The sequence below is a fragment of the Petaurus breviceps genome, unplaced genomic scaffold, assembly GCF_028583685.1.
Source record: "Petaurus breviceps papuanus isolate PSGF00001 unplaced genomic scaffold, PetGlider_PUasm1.0 138, whole genome shotgun sequence".
Lineage (NCBI taxonomy): Eukaryota > Metazoa > Chordata > Mammalia > Diprotodontia > Petauridae > Petaurus > Petaurus breviceps.
Genome location: NW_027185694.1, coordinates 27,805,583 through 27,820,433, shown reverse-complemented (window position 1 = coordinate 27,820,433; position 14,851 = coordinate 27,805,583). Strand labels below are relative to the sequence as shown.

Genomic DNA, 14,851 nt, shown 5'->3' with positions numbered 1-14,851 from the left:
CACCCCTGCCTTGCTGCTTGCTCTTGGGCAAAGCTCTTAAAGGGGCTTGAGGCAGTACCTTCTTTAAGATGTCCAGAAGCTCTTGCCAACCCTGGTAACATTACTAAAGATCCTAAAGCCAAGAAGCTCCTTCCTTGTGGGGAGGGGGAACCTGGGGGATATGGCTGCCCCCACAGAAGTGTAGCACAGAGATGATAGAGGGGGCACCTACTTTGGAAGACAGGACTGGGGAGAGGAGCTGCTGTTCTTCCATTATCAGCCCTAAAGTTTTACCTAAATGACCGGGAGAGTAAACTGAAAGTAATCAGTATGGAAAAACAGTATAACTTAAGGCTAATGGATCCCTAGGATCCAGCTGAGAGGCAGGCAGCAGGGAGACTTGGCTATAAACATCTTCCTGGCAGTAGGACACAAACCCATTGGAGTTTGGGACTCTCTTTTAATAAATGAGGATAGGATATGAAAGTATTAATAATAGTAAGGAGAGAGAGAGAGAGAAGGGTTCTTCCGGTTCTAAGTCATACTCTGGACCTGATTCTTTCAGTGTCTTGTCCAAGAGGGAAGCCTGGCATCCCTTCTAAGTCCTGCCTTTGTGAGATGGTAAAAGCCACTCTGACAACTGTGGCTTATGCCTCCTCTAACTGGTTCATCTCTAGGGCATGTCTGCCCAGTTCCCGGCCTCCCCCACTGTGGAGCTCCTGGGCCACATCTGATGTCCAGTTAGCAAGCAGGTCACTAAAGTCAGGTGTGCTGGTGTTGAGGAGACATAAGGAGCTGGGAGCTGGCTCCTTCCAGAAGGACTGTGGCAGCTTCCTTTTGTGCATTGGGGTGATGTGGCCATATTTCTTTTCAAGCCTCAGCCTCCTGCTGTCAGATACCCTCTGCCTAGCATATTGACAGAGACCATATTCAAAGAGCTCAACCAAAGGCCCCAGCTTCTGAGACCTGTCTCTGCTAGAGATGAACCTGGCCTGGCAATCAAAGCCGCTGGGGAGACCAACAATGTCAGTGTCTTCATCCTCCTGGTCCCCACTTTGGACTATTTGCATCAAATCTGCATAGTAGAGCTCCCTTGCAGATTTGCCAGGTGGGCGGCTGTCCTCATAAATGTTGCAGGCATCTGGATCATCGTCTTTTGTCTTCTGGCCAAAGTACTTCTGGATGTCACAGCTGATGAGCTCAGAGAAGCGGAGGAGTTGTAAAGTCATCTCGGTGCTGCTTGGGCTTGGCCTGGCAGGACCCTTCACTAGCCCCTGGTCCGACCTCTGGCATCCTGGACTACTGCCTGCCAGCTCCAGGTCCTCCATCTGCTTTTCCCCATCTTCCTCCTCTTCCCCATCTTCCTCATCCTCCTCAGAGGTTTCAGGGAAATCTGGGTCTCGGTGGCCAGTAGTAGATAAGAATGGCTGGTGAAAGGGCGCCTGCAGTCTAAAGTCACATAAATTTCTGATCACCCCAGCAGCCATCTCCTCTCTTGATCCTAGGGGTCTTCCAAGGCAGCAGATGTTATCTGACTGGTAAGAGAAGGCAGGGGAAGAAAAATAGACAAGAGACTGAGTCAATAGGTTTGACAATGTCATGTTTGAGCAACTCAATTCATTGCCCTATCTCTGCATTTTTATTTAGGAAGTTTCCCCTAGAATACCCTCCCCTCTGTCTCTGTCCATCAATCCAACTCATCCTTCAAGACTAGTTCAAATGATAACCTCTCCATGATTCATTTTGGCCTTCTCCTTCCTCACTGCCATCACTTCTCTACCCCACCACCTCTAACTACTGCTCTCACGGTCTAGCTTGAATTCAGCATACATTTGCATGGGGACATTGGAAGAGAGAAGAACTTTATTTTTATTTCATAAAGTCCCTTCCTCTCATAGAGCTTACAGCATGGCAAGGGATATAGAAACAAACACACTTTTCTATAATACAAAAGCTCTACGAGAAAGCATATGCTTAAATGCTAACATAAGTAGAAGATCAAAGGAAGGAAAGAGTTGTGTTGGCTTAAGTGGTCAGAGAAGTCTTGCTAGAGGAAGTGGAATTTGAGCTGGGCACTAATGGATGAATAAGATTTGGAAAAGAGGAAGGAATGGGCCTTCTAAACTATGGATAAACTAAGAGTAAAGGTGCAAAGCCAGAATTAAGGATGGTCTATTGGGAGAATGGTACTAAAACTAATCAGAGTGGACCAAGGGGATTCATAGTAGGGAGCAGTAGGAGATACAGAAAGATTCAGAGTCCCAGACTGCGGATTTTATCCTATGGGAAGTAGAGAGCCTATGAAAGTTATCAGGTCAGGGAATGACATGATGCATGAGAGCAGTGTTTTTGAAAACTGGTCTGGACAGTGTACACAGTATGGACCTGTGTGGAGAGAGTTGTGAGGCAGTTTGATAGAACCTTGGAGATAATCTAGTAAACCTTATTCTTATCTAAAATGGGTAAAGGAGAGATGAACACATACACATAGTTTGTTGTGGAAATGTTAAACTCAACAGAGAAACAAGTGGGGACAGGGAGGGAGGGCTGTGGTGAAGAAGAAGGATAATTTGGAGTTTAGTCATAAGAAACAAACTTTCTGATCCTGAAGGAGAAATTATGGGGATGGGGGTGAGGGAAAGAAAAGAACTTGGATTGTTATTGTTCAGCTGTTTCTCATTCTTCCTGATTCCCTTTGGAGTTTTCTTGGCATAGATACTAGAGTTGTAAAACTGATCTTCTAGCCCAGTCCCTTTATTTTATAGAGAGGTGTTCTAGAAAAAGCTGTGTAATAATTGGCTAGTTATTTAGGGTCTCTGAGCTTCAGTTTCCTCAATTGCAAAATGAGCATAACAACACCTGGGGGACCCACCTCACAGAGCTGTTGTTAGGGCCAAATGAGATAATGTATGTAAAGCATCTGTCAAATATTAATGGATTCTATCCATTATTTTTTAAAAATGTATTTATTTACTTTTTTTTTTGGAGGGGGAAAGGCAGGGCAATTTGGGGTTAAGTGACTTGCCCAAGGTCACACAGCTAGTGAGTATTCAGTCTCTGAGGCCAGATTTGAACTCAGGTTCTTCTGACTCCAGGGCTGGTGCTCTATTCACTACACCACCTAGCTGCCCCCTACCTATTCATTATTAAAGAAAGAAGGAAGGGGTGGCTAGGTGATGCAGTGAATAGAGCACCGGCCTTGGAGTCAGGAGGACCTGAGTTCAAATCTGACCTCAGACACTTGACACACTTACTAGCCATGTAACCTTGGGCAAGTCACTTAACCCCAATTTCCCTCCAAAAAAAAAGTAAAAAAAAAAGAAAGAAGGAAAAAACTGTAGAGGTTGGAAACTGACTGATCTTGAAAAGCAAGATTGGGAGAAGTCAAGGTGTTATGTCCTATGACTGGGAGAAGGCTGGTACCACTGACAAATGGGTAAATCAGGAAAAGGAATTGGTATGGGGAGAAGGTGATGAGTCCAGTTTATCAGACAGGAATATTGAAGAGGCAAGTGAAGATGCAGACCTGGAACTTGGATGAGAAGTTAAAGCTGAATATATTGATTTGTTTTGTTTGATTGTATTTACTTATTTCAAGGGAGGCTTCTTTTGGGGAGAGGAAGCCATTAGGAAATGACAGTGATATAAAACAAAAAGAAAAAAGCATCAAATAAATTCTCTTTTTTTAAAATTAAGAGCCTATCATAGGTGTGATACTGTGCTTGAAATACAAAGAAATGAATATGACCCTATCCTCTAGGCATTTAGAATCTAGTAAGGGCTCACATGAAAAATATGAAATGAAGCAGAACGTAGTCTGTCCTTGGCCCTGAGCTATTCTTTCAGCTCAATAATTCTATGATCCCATGACTTGGTTGAATATAAGTGAAATGGCATTCTTTAAGGGAGGGACCTCTCGCCTTTGTGTCATTTGCGCCTGTAGCAGAATGCCTGGTGTGAGGCAGGTGCTTAACAAATGCTAGATGGGTGGATGGGTGGTTGGATGAATGGATACAAAATTTAAGGCTAGAGAGAAAGACAGAAAGAGATAGAGAGACAGAGACAAAGAATGATTTTTATGGTCATCTGTCTTTTTGAGTGTTTGGAAGCATCCCCTTCACCACGTAATGATTTTATGGCATCAAAATAAATGACATTTATGGCCTTTCAATAAAGAGAGTCTCTGTGACATCTGCCCAGGATAGAAAGGGCACTGAAGAAGCTTTGACCAGACTTGAATTTGACAATAAAGGACTTCTAACCATTCCTTTTTGTCAATGGGATATTTGTATATTGGGAGCAGTTTCCTGTCTGTCTCTGGGAAGTTCCTAAAATCTGAAAATTCCATACAAAACCCCAAAGAGCTGAAAATCTATCAGAAGCCACAGGCAGCTGCTAGCTACCATTTTTAGGTTAGTGATGGTTTAGCAGGACAAAATGTTTTAGAAGCTGGAAGGATTTGGTCCCTAGGGGGTGGATTGTTTTCTTTTTTATACTACCCTCTTTACTCCTGAAGTTATTTTTGACTTCCATATTTTAGACTTGCTTCCTGGTTCTCTGGTCTTTGTGGTATGGGGTAAGAAGTCAGCAGTCGTGGCTGATGTTTAGAGGTGACTCTGGCAGCAATCTTTCTCATGGTTGATACGTTGTTGAAATATTTAAATATATCTTTGTATTATTTGTTATTCTGTTAATACATTCTATAGCCAGCGACATTGATCTTTGAAAACTTAGTTTGATATTGCTACAGTAACAATATCCAAAATCTCCATGATATAGAATATTTAAATTACAGTTATATAAGTAAGCAAGCACATAAAGTATAATATGTATAATGTAATACAAAACAATTTTAAGAGCGAGAGAGTGTTTACAAGTAGGAGCAACAGGAAGGACCTATGAGAGGTGTCACTTGAGCCATGCCTTGAAAAAAGCTAGAGAGTTTATGAGGCATGAATGAGGGGGAAGTACATTCCAGGGCCACTTGAGCAAAGGTGGATAGGAGGGAGGTACAGTGAGATGTGTAGAGAACTAGAGTCAGTTTTGCTGGAAACGAGAATTTGCAAAGGAAAAATACAATGAACTAAACCTGGAAAGGTGGATGGGAACCAGATTGTGAAAGGTTTTATAATTAATTCTAAGGAATTTGCATTTTATTCTAGAGGTAGTAAGAAATCCTTGAAGATTTTTTGAGTATCAGGATGACTTGGTAATATTTGTGCCCTATTCATGGTCTCATTTGTTCTGGTTTATTGGCAGGAGGAAAGAACTAGCTCCATTCCCACCTTCCAGGGTGGTTATGAGAATAAGTGATTATTGTGTCAGTGGAAAAGCACTCGAGTTGTACAGTCAACCTATTGTCCTGACCCACATTATTCCATAATCATTCCATTCATTCATTAGATCCAGACTCAATGTACCATCACAAAGCTCCACTGGAACATCTCTCACCCAACTGGCCAAAGCACAGCTCAGATCCCACCTCCTATATAGACCTTTCCTGGAACCCCTCCTTGGTAGTACATCTCTCTCTCTCTCTCTCTCTCTCTCTCTCTCTCTCTCTCTCTCTCTCTCTCTCCTTCTCCCTCCCTCCTTCTTCACAAGTTATGTATTTATTTACTTATCCAAGTAGATGTTGTGTTTTAGAACATAACCTCTCAATGGACTGTAACCTCCCTGAGGGTAAAGACTTTTTTATTAGTTGGCCCATAATAAAGCTTGGTGAATTTAATTTAATTTGCCACACTGCTTCTATGGTACCAAGTCTCCCCCCACTTTGCAATGTAGTTAGCCTAGCATTCTGTTTCTCTGGATTCAATGACTATTGAAAGTGCATTGACTTTGAAACTGAAGAAACTTGGTTCAAATCCCACCTTTGACACTACCTGTGTGACCTTGCCTAAATTACTTCTTGGGGTTGGATTAGAGGGTCTTTGAGTTCTTTATCTATAATTATATAAGTAATAAATGTTGGTTAATATGCTACAGAACTAGAGGGCATCATTGTTTTAGGTACCCTGAGTTCATAGGAGTTAGGTTTTGTTGGACCCACAAGGCAAGATAGGATTATGGTAGTCAGTCAATTAATACAAAACTCTCAGACTATCCACAAGGATATTTAGAATTCAAGCTATCAGTGAACTGAAAGAAATGGAATGCTGGAGCCTATTCTTCACTCTATTCTGATGAGACCTAGAGACAAAATGACAATAACAAGATCGATGTAATGCTTTTTTTTTTTTAAAAGAAGTTCCTAGTATATATCTTGGCACCCCTGCAGATTTAGCCCATGCCATTTCCACTGGGCAATAAGAATTGATATTCACATATACAAAATAGTAAAATTCATTTGGAGGAACCAAAAAATCAAAGAAACAATGAAAAAAAGTATGATGGAAAGTATGATAGAGCAAAGCACATCCAGTCCTCAAATAATATTATAAAGCAATATTCATTAAAACTATTTGATATTGATTTAAAAAATAGAAAAGTAGCTCAGAGGAACTGATGAGACAAGGAAGAATAACAAATAATTGAATTTTAAAACCTAGTATTCAATTACACCTGAAAATATAAATTACCTCAGGAAAAACTTCCTACTTAATAGGAATTGTTTGAAAACTGGAGGCAATCTAGAAGAATTTAGACCAATGCCTTATTTAGCAAAATAAACTCACAATGGAAAGATGACCTGAATATTAAAGGTCATATCACACACACATAAAAGGTAGAGAACCAGATCAGGTATCTTTCAAAGCTGTGGTTAAGGGGTGACTTTCTTAATCAAACAAGTGATAAAAGTAATAATGAAAGATGGCCTAGATGATTTCAATTACATGAAGTGGAAAAGCTTTTGAATGAACAATATTCAGTAGATTGGGGGGAAAGTCTTTATATCAAATATCACAGAGAAGGACTTAATTTCTAAAACAGATAGATAAATAACAGAAATATGTCAGACTAAAAGCCATTCTCTAATAAGTGGTCAAAAAGTATGAACTAATAGTTCTCAAAAGAATTGCAAACTACCAACATCCAGAGAAGGAAAATTCTCCAAGCCACTAGATAATAAAAGAAATGTAAATCAAAACAGGTCTGAAGTTTTGCCTCAGATCCAGCAAGTTGGCAAAGATTACAAAAGATCAGAAGAGTCAACAATGGAAGAGCTGTGTGAAAATTAGCAAACTAATGGAGTTGTAAATTGGTCCAACCATCCAAGGAAGTCTAGAAAAATGGAAGCTGAGAGACTAAAATGTCTGTTTCCTTTCCTCCAGAGATCTCAATGCGAAGTACATACCCCAAAGAAGTCAGTGATAAAATGAAAGGTCTCACATGTACCAAAATTTTTATGGCTACACTTTTTGTATTAATAAAAAAACTAGAAACAGAAAAGATGCCCATTGATAGACAAATGGCTAAACGTGGCACGTGAATATAGTGGAATATTACTATCCTGTAAAAGACAGTGAATATAAGTGGAGAAGCATGGAAAGACATGAATTGATGCAAATCAAAGTGAGCAAAAGTAAGAAAATTGCATGCACAATGATTATAATAATGTAAATGGAAAGAACAACAAAACAATCAAATTTGAATCCTGTGAGATTATAATGACTAAGCTTGATCCAAAGAAGAGGTATGAGATGGCACCTTCCCATCCTTCTTTGCAGAAGTGAAGGAACTATGAGTGTGGACCACTTCATATGGTCAAAATATGTTGCTGAGCTGGTTAGCTTTACTGAACTGTTTCCCCCTTCTTTTTTATTTTTGGAAGGGGATGTAGGTGATATAAAAACAAATGTATTAATAAAAATTATTTTTAAATAATAATGCCCATGAAATTATCCCATAAGTTACCTAAAGTGCCTTTGGAAGCCTCAAAGAACTTATAATGGTAGAATTTTCATTAAAAAAAATGAAGATTAAAAAGAAGAAAGAAAACCAGTCTCCTCTTCCTCTTGTCCCATCCAGCTTGACACCCACCTCAGCTCAGTGGGTGCAAGAGAAATCCTAGTCTGCTGTTATCTGCAGCTTTCCATCTTGCCTAAGGATAAACAAGAAGTTCAGACAGTATGTCTTTCAAAGTCATCAAAAATCAACTGCCTCCCAAAATTGCCTTTTTTTTTTTGGTCTTTTTGGAGGGGGGAAGGCAGGGCAATTGAGGTTAAGTGACTTGCCCAAAGTCACATAGCTAGTAAATGTTAAGTGTCTGAGGATAGGTTTGAACTCAGGTCCTTCTGACTCTAGGGTTGGTGCTCTATCCACTGTGCCACCTAGCTGCCCCCCAAAGCTGCCTTTTGAAAGGTGACACAGGGTCTGGTTGGGTCAGGACCATGGCAAGCATGGCTCGAAACAGCATTATTGCAGCAATAGTATACTTAATGTGGAGTCTAAAGATCTGGGTTCAAATCTAGTTTCTACACATTTACTGTATTATTAGGCAAGTCCCTTCTTTCCCCCTACAGTTTTCTCTTCTACAAAATGTGGAGGATAGGATGAGAGGAACTCTTAGGGTTCTTGCTGCTCTTTGATTCCATGAAGATAAGAAGGTCCCAGATAAGAGGGAAGAGCTACTCCAACCCCTGACCAATAGTGAAGCAATGAAGCAGATTTCAAAGCATTCGGACTCTTAAAGCAATCAAATCTCTGAGCACATTGCAAAATTAGATAGAAGCTCCAAACTCCCCTTCCCCTCTTTGGAGAATTCTGTGGTGCCCAGTCGGCAGCCAGGATGGTTGGCACTTCCTTCTAGGAGTTAGTGTAATGAAAAGAGTGCTGGAGTTGGAAAACCTTGGTTCAAATCCTGGCTCCCAAACTTCCTAGCTTGGGTGATCCTGGGCAATCATTTCACCTTTCTGAGCTTCAGTTTCCTCACCTATAAGCTGGAGCTAGCACTTCTCGCACCACAGACTTTACAGGATCATTGTGAGGAAACCTTAGAGCACTATATAAGGAGGTTTCATCACTGTTTTTAGAGTTCAGAGTCAAATGAGCTTCCTAAGATTCCCCCTAGTGAGCCAGGGCACCTGTCTTTTGTTTTTGCAAAGTTAAAGTTCCTTTATGCTCATCATGAACTGAAAAGGAAGGGGAGTTAGGGTAAGAAGTATTGTTTCCACTTCCCTGATAAAATGAGAATCCTCAAGGCTGTAGGAAAACACCCCTACCTTCTTTCTTATACCTTATACTTCTTTCTTTTTTTCCTTTTTTTTTTCTTTTTGGAGGAGGGAAGGCAGGGCAATTGGGGTTAAGTGACTTGCCCAATGTCACACGGCTAGTGTTAAGTGTCTGAGGCCACATTAGAACTCAGGTCCTCCTGACTCCAGGGCTGATGCTCTATTCACTGCACCACCTAGCCACCCCAGCTTCTTTCTTTCTTATAGCTATGTCAAACATTTGTCTAACCTGCTTGATCATAAGTTAGGTAGTAGAGAGACTGGGCTGAGTGAGGGTCCTGGTCTTTGCCTTCCCATTACATACTTTTTGTTCATCCCAGATGCTTCCTAGTGAACTAGTCAAAGACAGAGGTACCCTGGGGTTGGGGGGGAGTGAGTAGGAGGAGGTGAGGGCAGAAGGGAAATCGGACCTGAGTGATGCCTAGAATAGGGTTAGCAGATGAACTTGTTAGATCTCTCTGTCATTCCTTCCAACAAACTGAGTCTTGGGAGAGGCAGAGCCCTCAGCTCCAGAAGTAGGAGATACAATTACTGTATTGTAGGATTTCCAGGTGATGTTTGAGACTTATTTAAATAAATGATAGTTAGGGGATACAATGGATTGAACACTGGGCCTAGAGTCAGGAAGACCTGAGATCAAAACCTGTCTTAGATACTTACTAGTAGTGTGACCCTGGACAAATCACTTAACCCCTGCCTGCCTCAGTTTCCTCATCTGTAAAATGAATATTATAGTAATAGTACCTACCTCTCAGAGTGGTTGTTAGGATAAAATGAGAAAATATTTATAAATTTCTTGGCAAACCTGTAAATGCCATAATCTATCTATATCTATGCTGGCTATTATTTTATTATTATTAGTTAGCTACTAAATAACCTGAAAGAAAACCTGTCACATTTCTTTCTTTTGAGATTTTGAGTTCTTTTTAAAAGTAAAATGGCACACACATACATACACACATACCCATGATTGACATAAAATATAATTTAAATAAAACCTGTGGAACAAAGAATAATAAAGGACAAACATTTAAAAGTCTCACATATATGCAACCTAAAAAGCTAATGCATCTTAAAAATCATTTATGAAACTTTGCATTTCAAACCTTGTAATGTATATACTCAAAATTATTTTTAAAAAATCTACTGCTACATGGGAGTTTTTATTGCTTGGTTTTAAAAGAAAAATGGAAACTTGAAATGGTCCTTAAATAGCACATTACTTTCCATTTCATAAAAATCCTGGTGCTGTCAGGGGCCTTAGAGATATTATAATACCTCTTATATCAGGAGTTCTTAACTGGGGGGTCCATAGATTTCAGGGGCTCCATAAACTTGGATGGGGGAAAATTATATATTTATTTCAAAGTAATTGGTTTGTTTTGTAATTTTATGTATTTCATTAATGCGATAACGTGGCTCTGAGAAGGGGTCCCTAGACATTATGAGATTGCTGAAAGGAGTTCACGACACAAGAAAGATTATGAACCTCTGTTTTATAACAAGATTCTATGGAGATCATACAATATAAAACATTTGAAGAAACTGAGGATATTTAGCCTAGAGAAGAAAAGATTAAGGGGATATCATTGTAGTCTTCAAGAATCTGGGAGAGGGGTGATGTGGCCGGGAGTTTAGGCTTCTTCTACTTAGCCCTAGAAGGGAAGACTGGGACCAGCAGGGGGAAGTTGCAAATAGGCAAATTTCCCCTCAATATAAAGAAAAACCTGCTAACAATTTGAGCTGTCCAAAATTGAAGTGACCTTGGGAGGTAGTGAGCTCTTCATCGTTGGATTTCTCCAAGGAAAGGGTACATAACCATTTGTCAGTGAAATTATAAAGGAGATCCTTATTTTCAGGGAAGAGTTGAACTAGATGGACTTTTAAGGACCCTTTAAGGTTTGAGAGTCTATGATTTTGTGGTTCTACCTACTTATAAATTAAGAAGAATGGCTCGAATCTAGGAAATCTTCTTCAAGCCTCAACATTGGCAACAAGGAGTATTGGGGGCTGGGAATGCAGAACCAGGACTACAGTTATCCATAGCCTATGTCCTTGGAAAGAACAGGCTGGGCCAGCCTGATGTGAGCATCAATAGATATTATTGGTGGGTTAATCTGGGACTAACTTTCAGGCACAAATAATCATCAATGGATGACTATTCTGGGTTGACACTTGGTCTTTGATGAATATTCATTCACTGAGTAGATTTATAGCTGTACTCAACCAATTTCTGTGTGGCTTGCTGTGGGAGTAACCCCTCTTAGAGAGTAAAGATCTCAGGTCATCCTCTGTGCCCTGCTTCATATCTCAAAAATTCCTTTGCCTAACTTAGCTTAAGGGAGTATGCCCCAATCAGAGCCAGGGAGTAGGATGCTTCTTTTTTGGCAAAAGTATCTGGATCTTCTGTGTTCTGTGTCTATATATCATCTCCCACTCCTTCCCCCACCTTCTGCCTTCCAGAAATAGAAATGGTTCCAACACTAGGATTCTATGATTGATAACTAACAGACATTAAGGAAGAACATGACTGAAGATTTTAGATTTCAGTTGGAAGGGATCTTAGAAATAGTAGGATCAGAGATTTAAAGTTGGAAAGGTCCAAATCCAAAATTAGGTGTATAAATGGACTTTGAGGTCCAGGGTTACCCAAGAGTAATTGGGTAGTAGAGCCAAAACTTCAACCCAGGTCTTCTGACTTCAAATCTAGTGCCCTTTGCATTATAAAATACTGCACCCCTCCCCCACAAGCTTTTAAAGATTCAAAAACCGAGTCAAGCCCCATTTTATAGATTCAGAAACTGTCGCCCAAAGAGGGGAAGTTATTTTTCCAAGGTGACATAGGAAGTAACTTAAATCAAATCCTCTGGTTCCAAGTATATTCTCTTTCTATTTCAGGTCCCCTTGGGTGCTGTATAAAGGAAAGACTGATTTTCCTGCTGCCCCTGAACATCAGATAGACATTTATCCTTATTCCCTGAGAAAGGAGAGAGTGTTTATATATGTATTGGGGGAGAAGGGGGAGGGAGATGCCTTTTGGTCCCTGTACCTCACCCCCTTCAGCTCTACAGTATAGGTATACAATATCATAAACAACCTCCAACCTCATTCTGTTGGAGTTGAGTGCTGGGGGATCCCATTGCTTAGCATAGAATGAAAAATCAGCTGATTTCAAGGCCTAGAAGGAGGTGGAAATGGCTCCCCTTCCCTTCCCATCCCTCTTCTTTCTGGGGCCCTCAGGAACTCTTACCTTCAGGGACCAGGCAAGGCTCCCCCAGGTCTTCCTCTGAATGCAGCAGCCCTCCACCTGTGGCTGAAGTATTTATAGTCAACCCAGCTCTGGCGGCTGACAAATATTTGGTGGCTGTATTGTCATAGTAGACTTGGCAAACAGAGCCTGAGTTTGCTTTGGCGCCCAGCAACCGGGGAACACTATAGCAAAGAAACCCGTGTGGGCGGAAGATAGGGTTCACCTTAATGGCTGGCCTGCCAGGGGACCTTTGAGTGTTGTCCCTGTCCCGCCGCCTGTTAAAACTCCAGCTCCAGCTGTACAGCTGCCTGGCACACTTGTCCCGAGGGCCCTTATCTCCCCTTCTGATTGGAGCCTGAATCAAGCTTGGTCAAATAGGTGTAAAATTAAATTTCATGCTATTTTGACTCCTGGAGTAGGCCTCCTCCAAAGGACATAAGCTTATCCAGGCTTTCTGTGTAAACAGACAGACAGAGCTTCCTGGGCTCTGGACCAACCTAGCCAGGGGAAAAAGAGGTGGAGGTTTGCCTTCCTTAGCTGGCAGAAGCCCCTGCCTAACTTTGGACCCTCAGAACATGACCCTCTCTCCTGCCTGGGCTTCTTGGAATTGAAGGGTGAGGAAACGGCCTGGTCTTTGAATACCTCCACCCTCCCAACTTTCCTGACCCAATTCACCACCAGCCCACAGGGGGCTTCCTTAGATTTAGGGGATTGGCTTCTTGGTAAGAATATATTTCACTGTGGATTGATGCATTGAGGAACATGAGTGGTGATAGCATTTTATCCTGTTCTGGAGCTCAGGGCCCATGGAAGGAGACTGACCACATCCAGGTGTACCCCTATGCACTGGTCCTTGAAATTTCATGATTCTTATTATCATCATGCTTATCACTGTTGTGGAGCTGCAGACTGATTTCCACATGAATCCAAGTTCTTTGTCTTCCTAATCCCTACTCCTTTTTGTTCTGAGCCTTTATAGGATTTTATCTGATCCAACCTCATTTTACAGATGAGGAAACTGAGGCCCCAAAATGGTGTAAGACATGTCCAAGGTCACACTTAGTAAGTGGAAGAGCTGAGATTTAAATGCATCTCCTGATTCTAAATCCTGTGTTTTTTCAGGTATTTAACAACAATTCTTTCCCACACTTGGCCCTGAAGGCAGCTTAGACACAGGAGCCTAGAGTAGGGATGGGGAACCTGCTGCCTTGAGGCCACATGTGGCTCTTTAGGTCCTCAAGTTCGGCCCTTTGACTGAATTCAAACTTCACAGAACAAATCTCCTTAATGAAAGGATTTGTTCTGTAAAACTTGGACTCAGTCAAAAGACTGCACCCAAGGTCCTACAAGGCCTCTTGTGGCCTTGAGAACACGGCTTCTGCACCCCTGACCAGAGCTTCAAGTGTGCCTGGGGGAACTCCATTAAGGTCAGCCCTTTTGAATTATGTATTCAATACCTACTAAGTACAAAATATTGGGTTAGACTCTGGGGATATAAGAACAAAACAAAGCAATCTCAGACCCTAGTCAATCAACAAACATTTGATACAGCACTTTCCTAAACACTGGGGACAACAAAGCAAGAATTAAATACTCCCTGTTCTCTCGAGGAGCTGAAATTCCACTGGAGCAGACTTGAATACAATAAAATGCATAAAAATAAACGCAAGGTAAAGACATGTTACAAGGTGGGGGCAACAAAAAATGGCTTCATATAGAAAGGAGCATTTAAGCTGAGATTTAAAGGAAATTAGGGGTTCTAAGAAGTGCAAAAGAAGAGGGACTGTATTCCAGTCATGGGCAGTGGCCTCTGCAAAGGCACTGAGATAGGTCATAGAATGTCATATCTAAGGAACAGCAAGAAGAGAGAAGAGAGTGTAAAAGAGAATAATGTATAATAAAGTTAAGAAGGTAAATTGGAATCAGGTTGTGAAGAGCTCTGAATGCTAAACAGACCAGTTAGTATCTTGTCCTAGGGTAAAAGGGAGCGCCTGGAGTTCTTGAGCAGGGGAGTGATGTGGTCAAACTTGTGATTTAGGGATCTCAATTTGGCAGCTATATTGAGGATGGATTGGAGAGGAGAGAGATTTAAGGCATGGAGACCAAGTAAGAGACAATTATTACATTAACTCAAGCAAATATATTGAGAGTTTAAAGGAGGGTGGTGGCCATGTGAGTGAAGAGGAAGAGATGTTTGAAGAATGGGTTATGGGGGTAAAATCAATGATCCTTGTCAACTGATTGGACATGTTGGATGAAATGGAGGAGGGAGTAGATGATGACTCAGGTGCCTGGAAGGATGGAGGTAGCCCCCAGTAGAAATTGGAAGAGGGGCAGGTCTTGGGAGAAAGATAAGGAGCTCTGTTGTTAGAAGGTTAAAATTAAGATGACTAAAAGAGATCCCTTTCAAAATGTCCAAAAGGAAATTGGTCATACTAGACTGGAGCTT

The 14,851-nt window shown here is 41.2% G+C and overlaps 1 protein-coding gene across 1 annotated transcript; it reads right to left on the bottom strand.

Annotated features, from left to right (window-relative positions):
- Positions 1–235: 235 nt before the first annotated feature.
- PERCC1 (proline and glutamate rich with coiled coil 1) lies at positions 236–12,638 on the bottom strand. Its single transcript, XM_069065074.1, has 2 exons — positions 12,403–12,638; positions 236–1,514 (listed from the first exon to the last, which is right to left on the bottom strand). Exon 2 carries the CDS (start codon positions 1,464–1,466, stop codon positions 627–629), a length of 840 nt encoding a protein of 279 aa, XP_068921175.1. The 5' UTR covers positions 1,467–1,514; positions 12,403–12,638; the 3' UTR covers positions 236–626.
- Between the last annotated feature and the right edge of the window lie 2,213 nt (positions 12,639–14,851).

Excerpts from the sequence above, each read along its gene's own strand:
- PERCC1 (XM_069065074.1), bottom strand. The coding sequence starts at position 1,466 with ATGGCTGCTGGGGTGATCAGAAATTTATGTGACTTTAGACTGCAGGCG.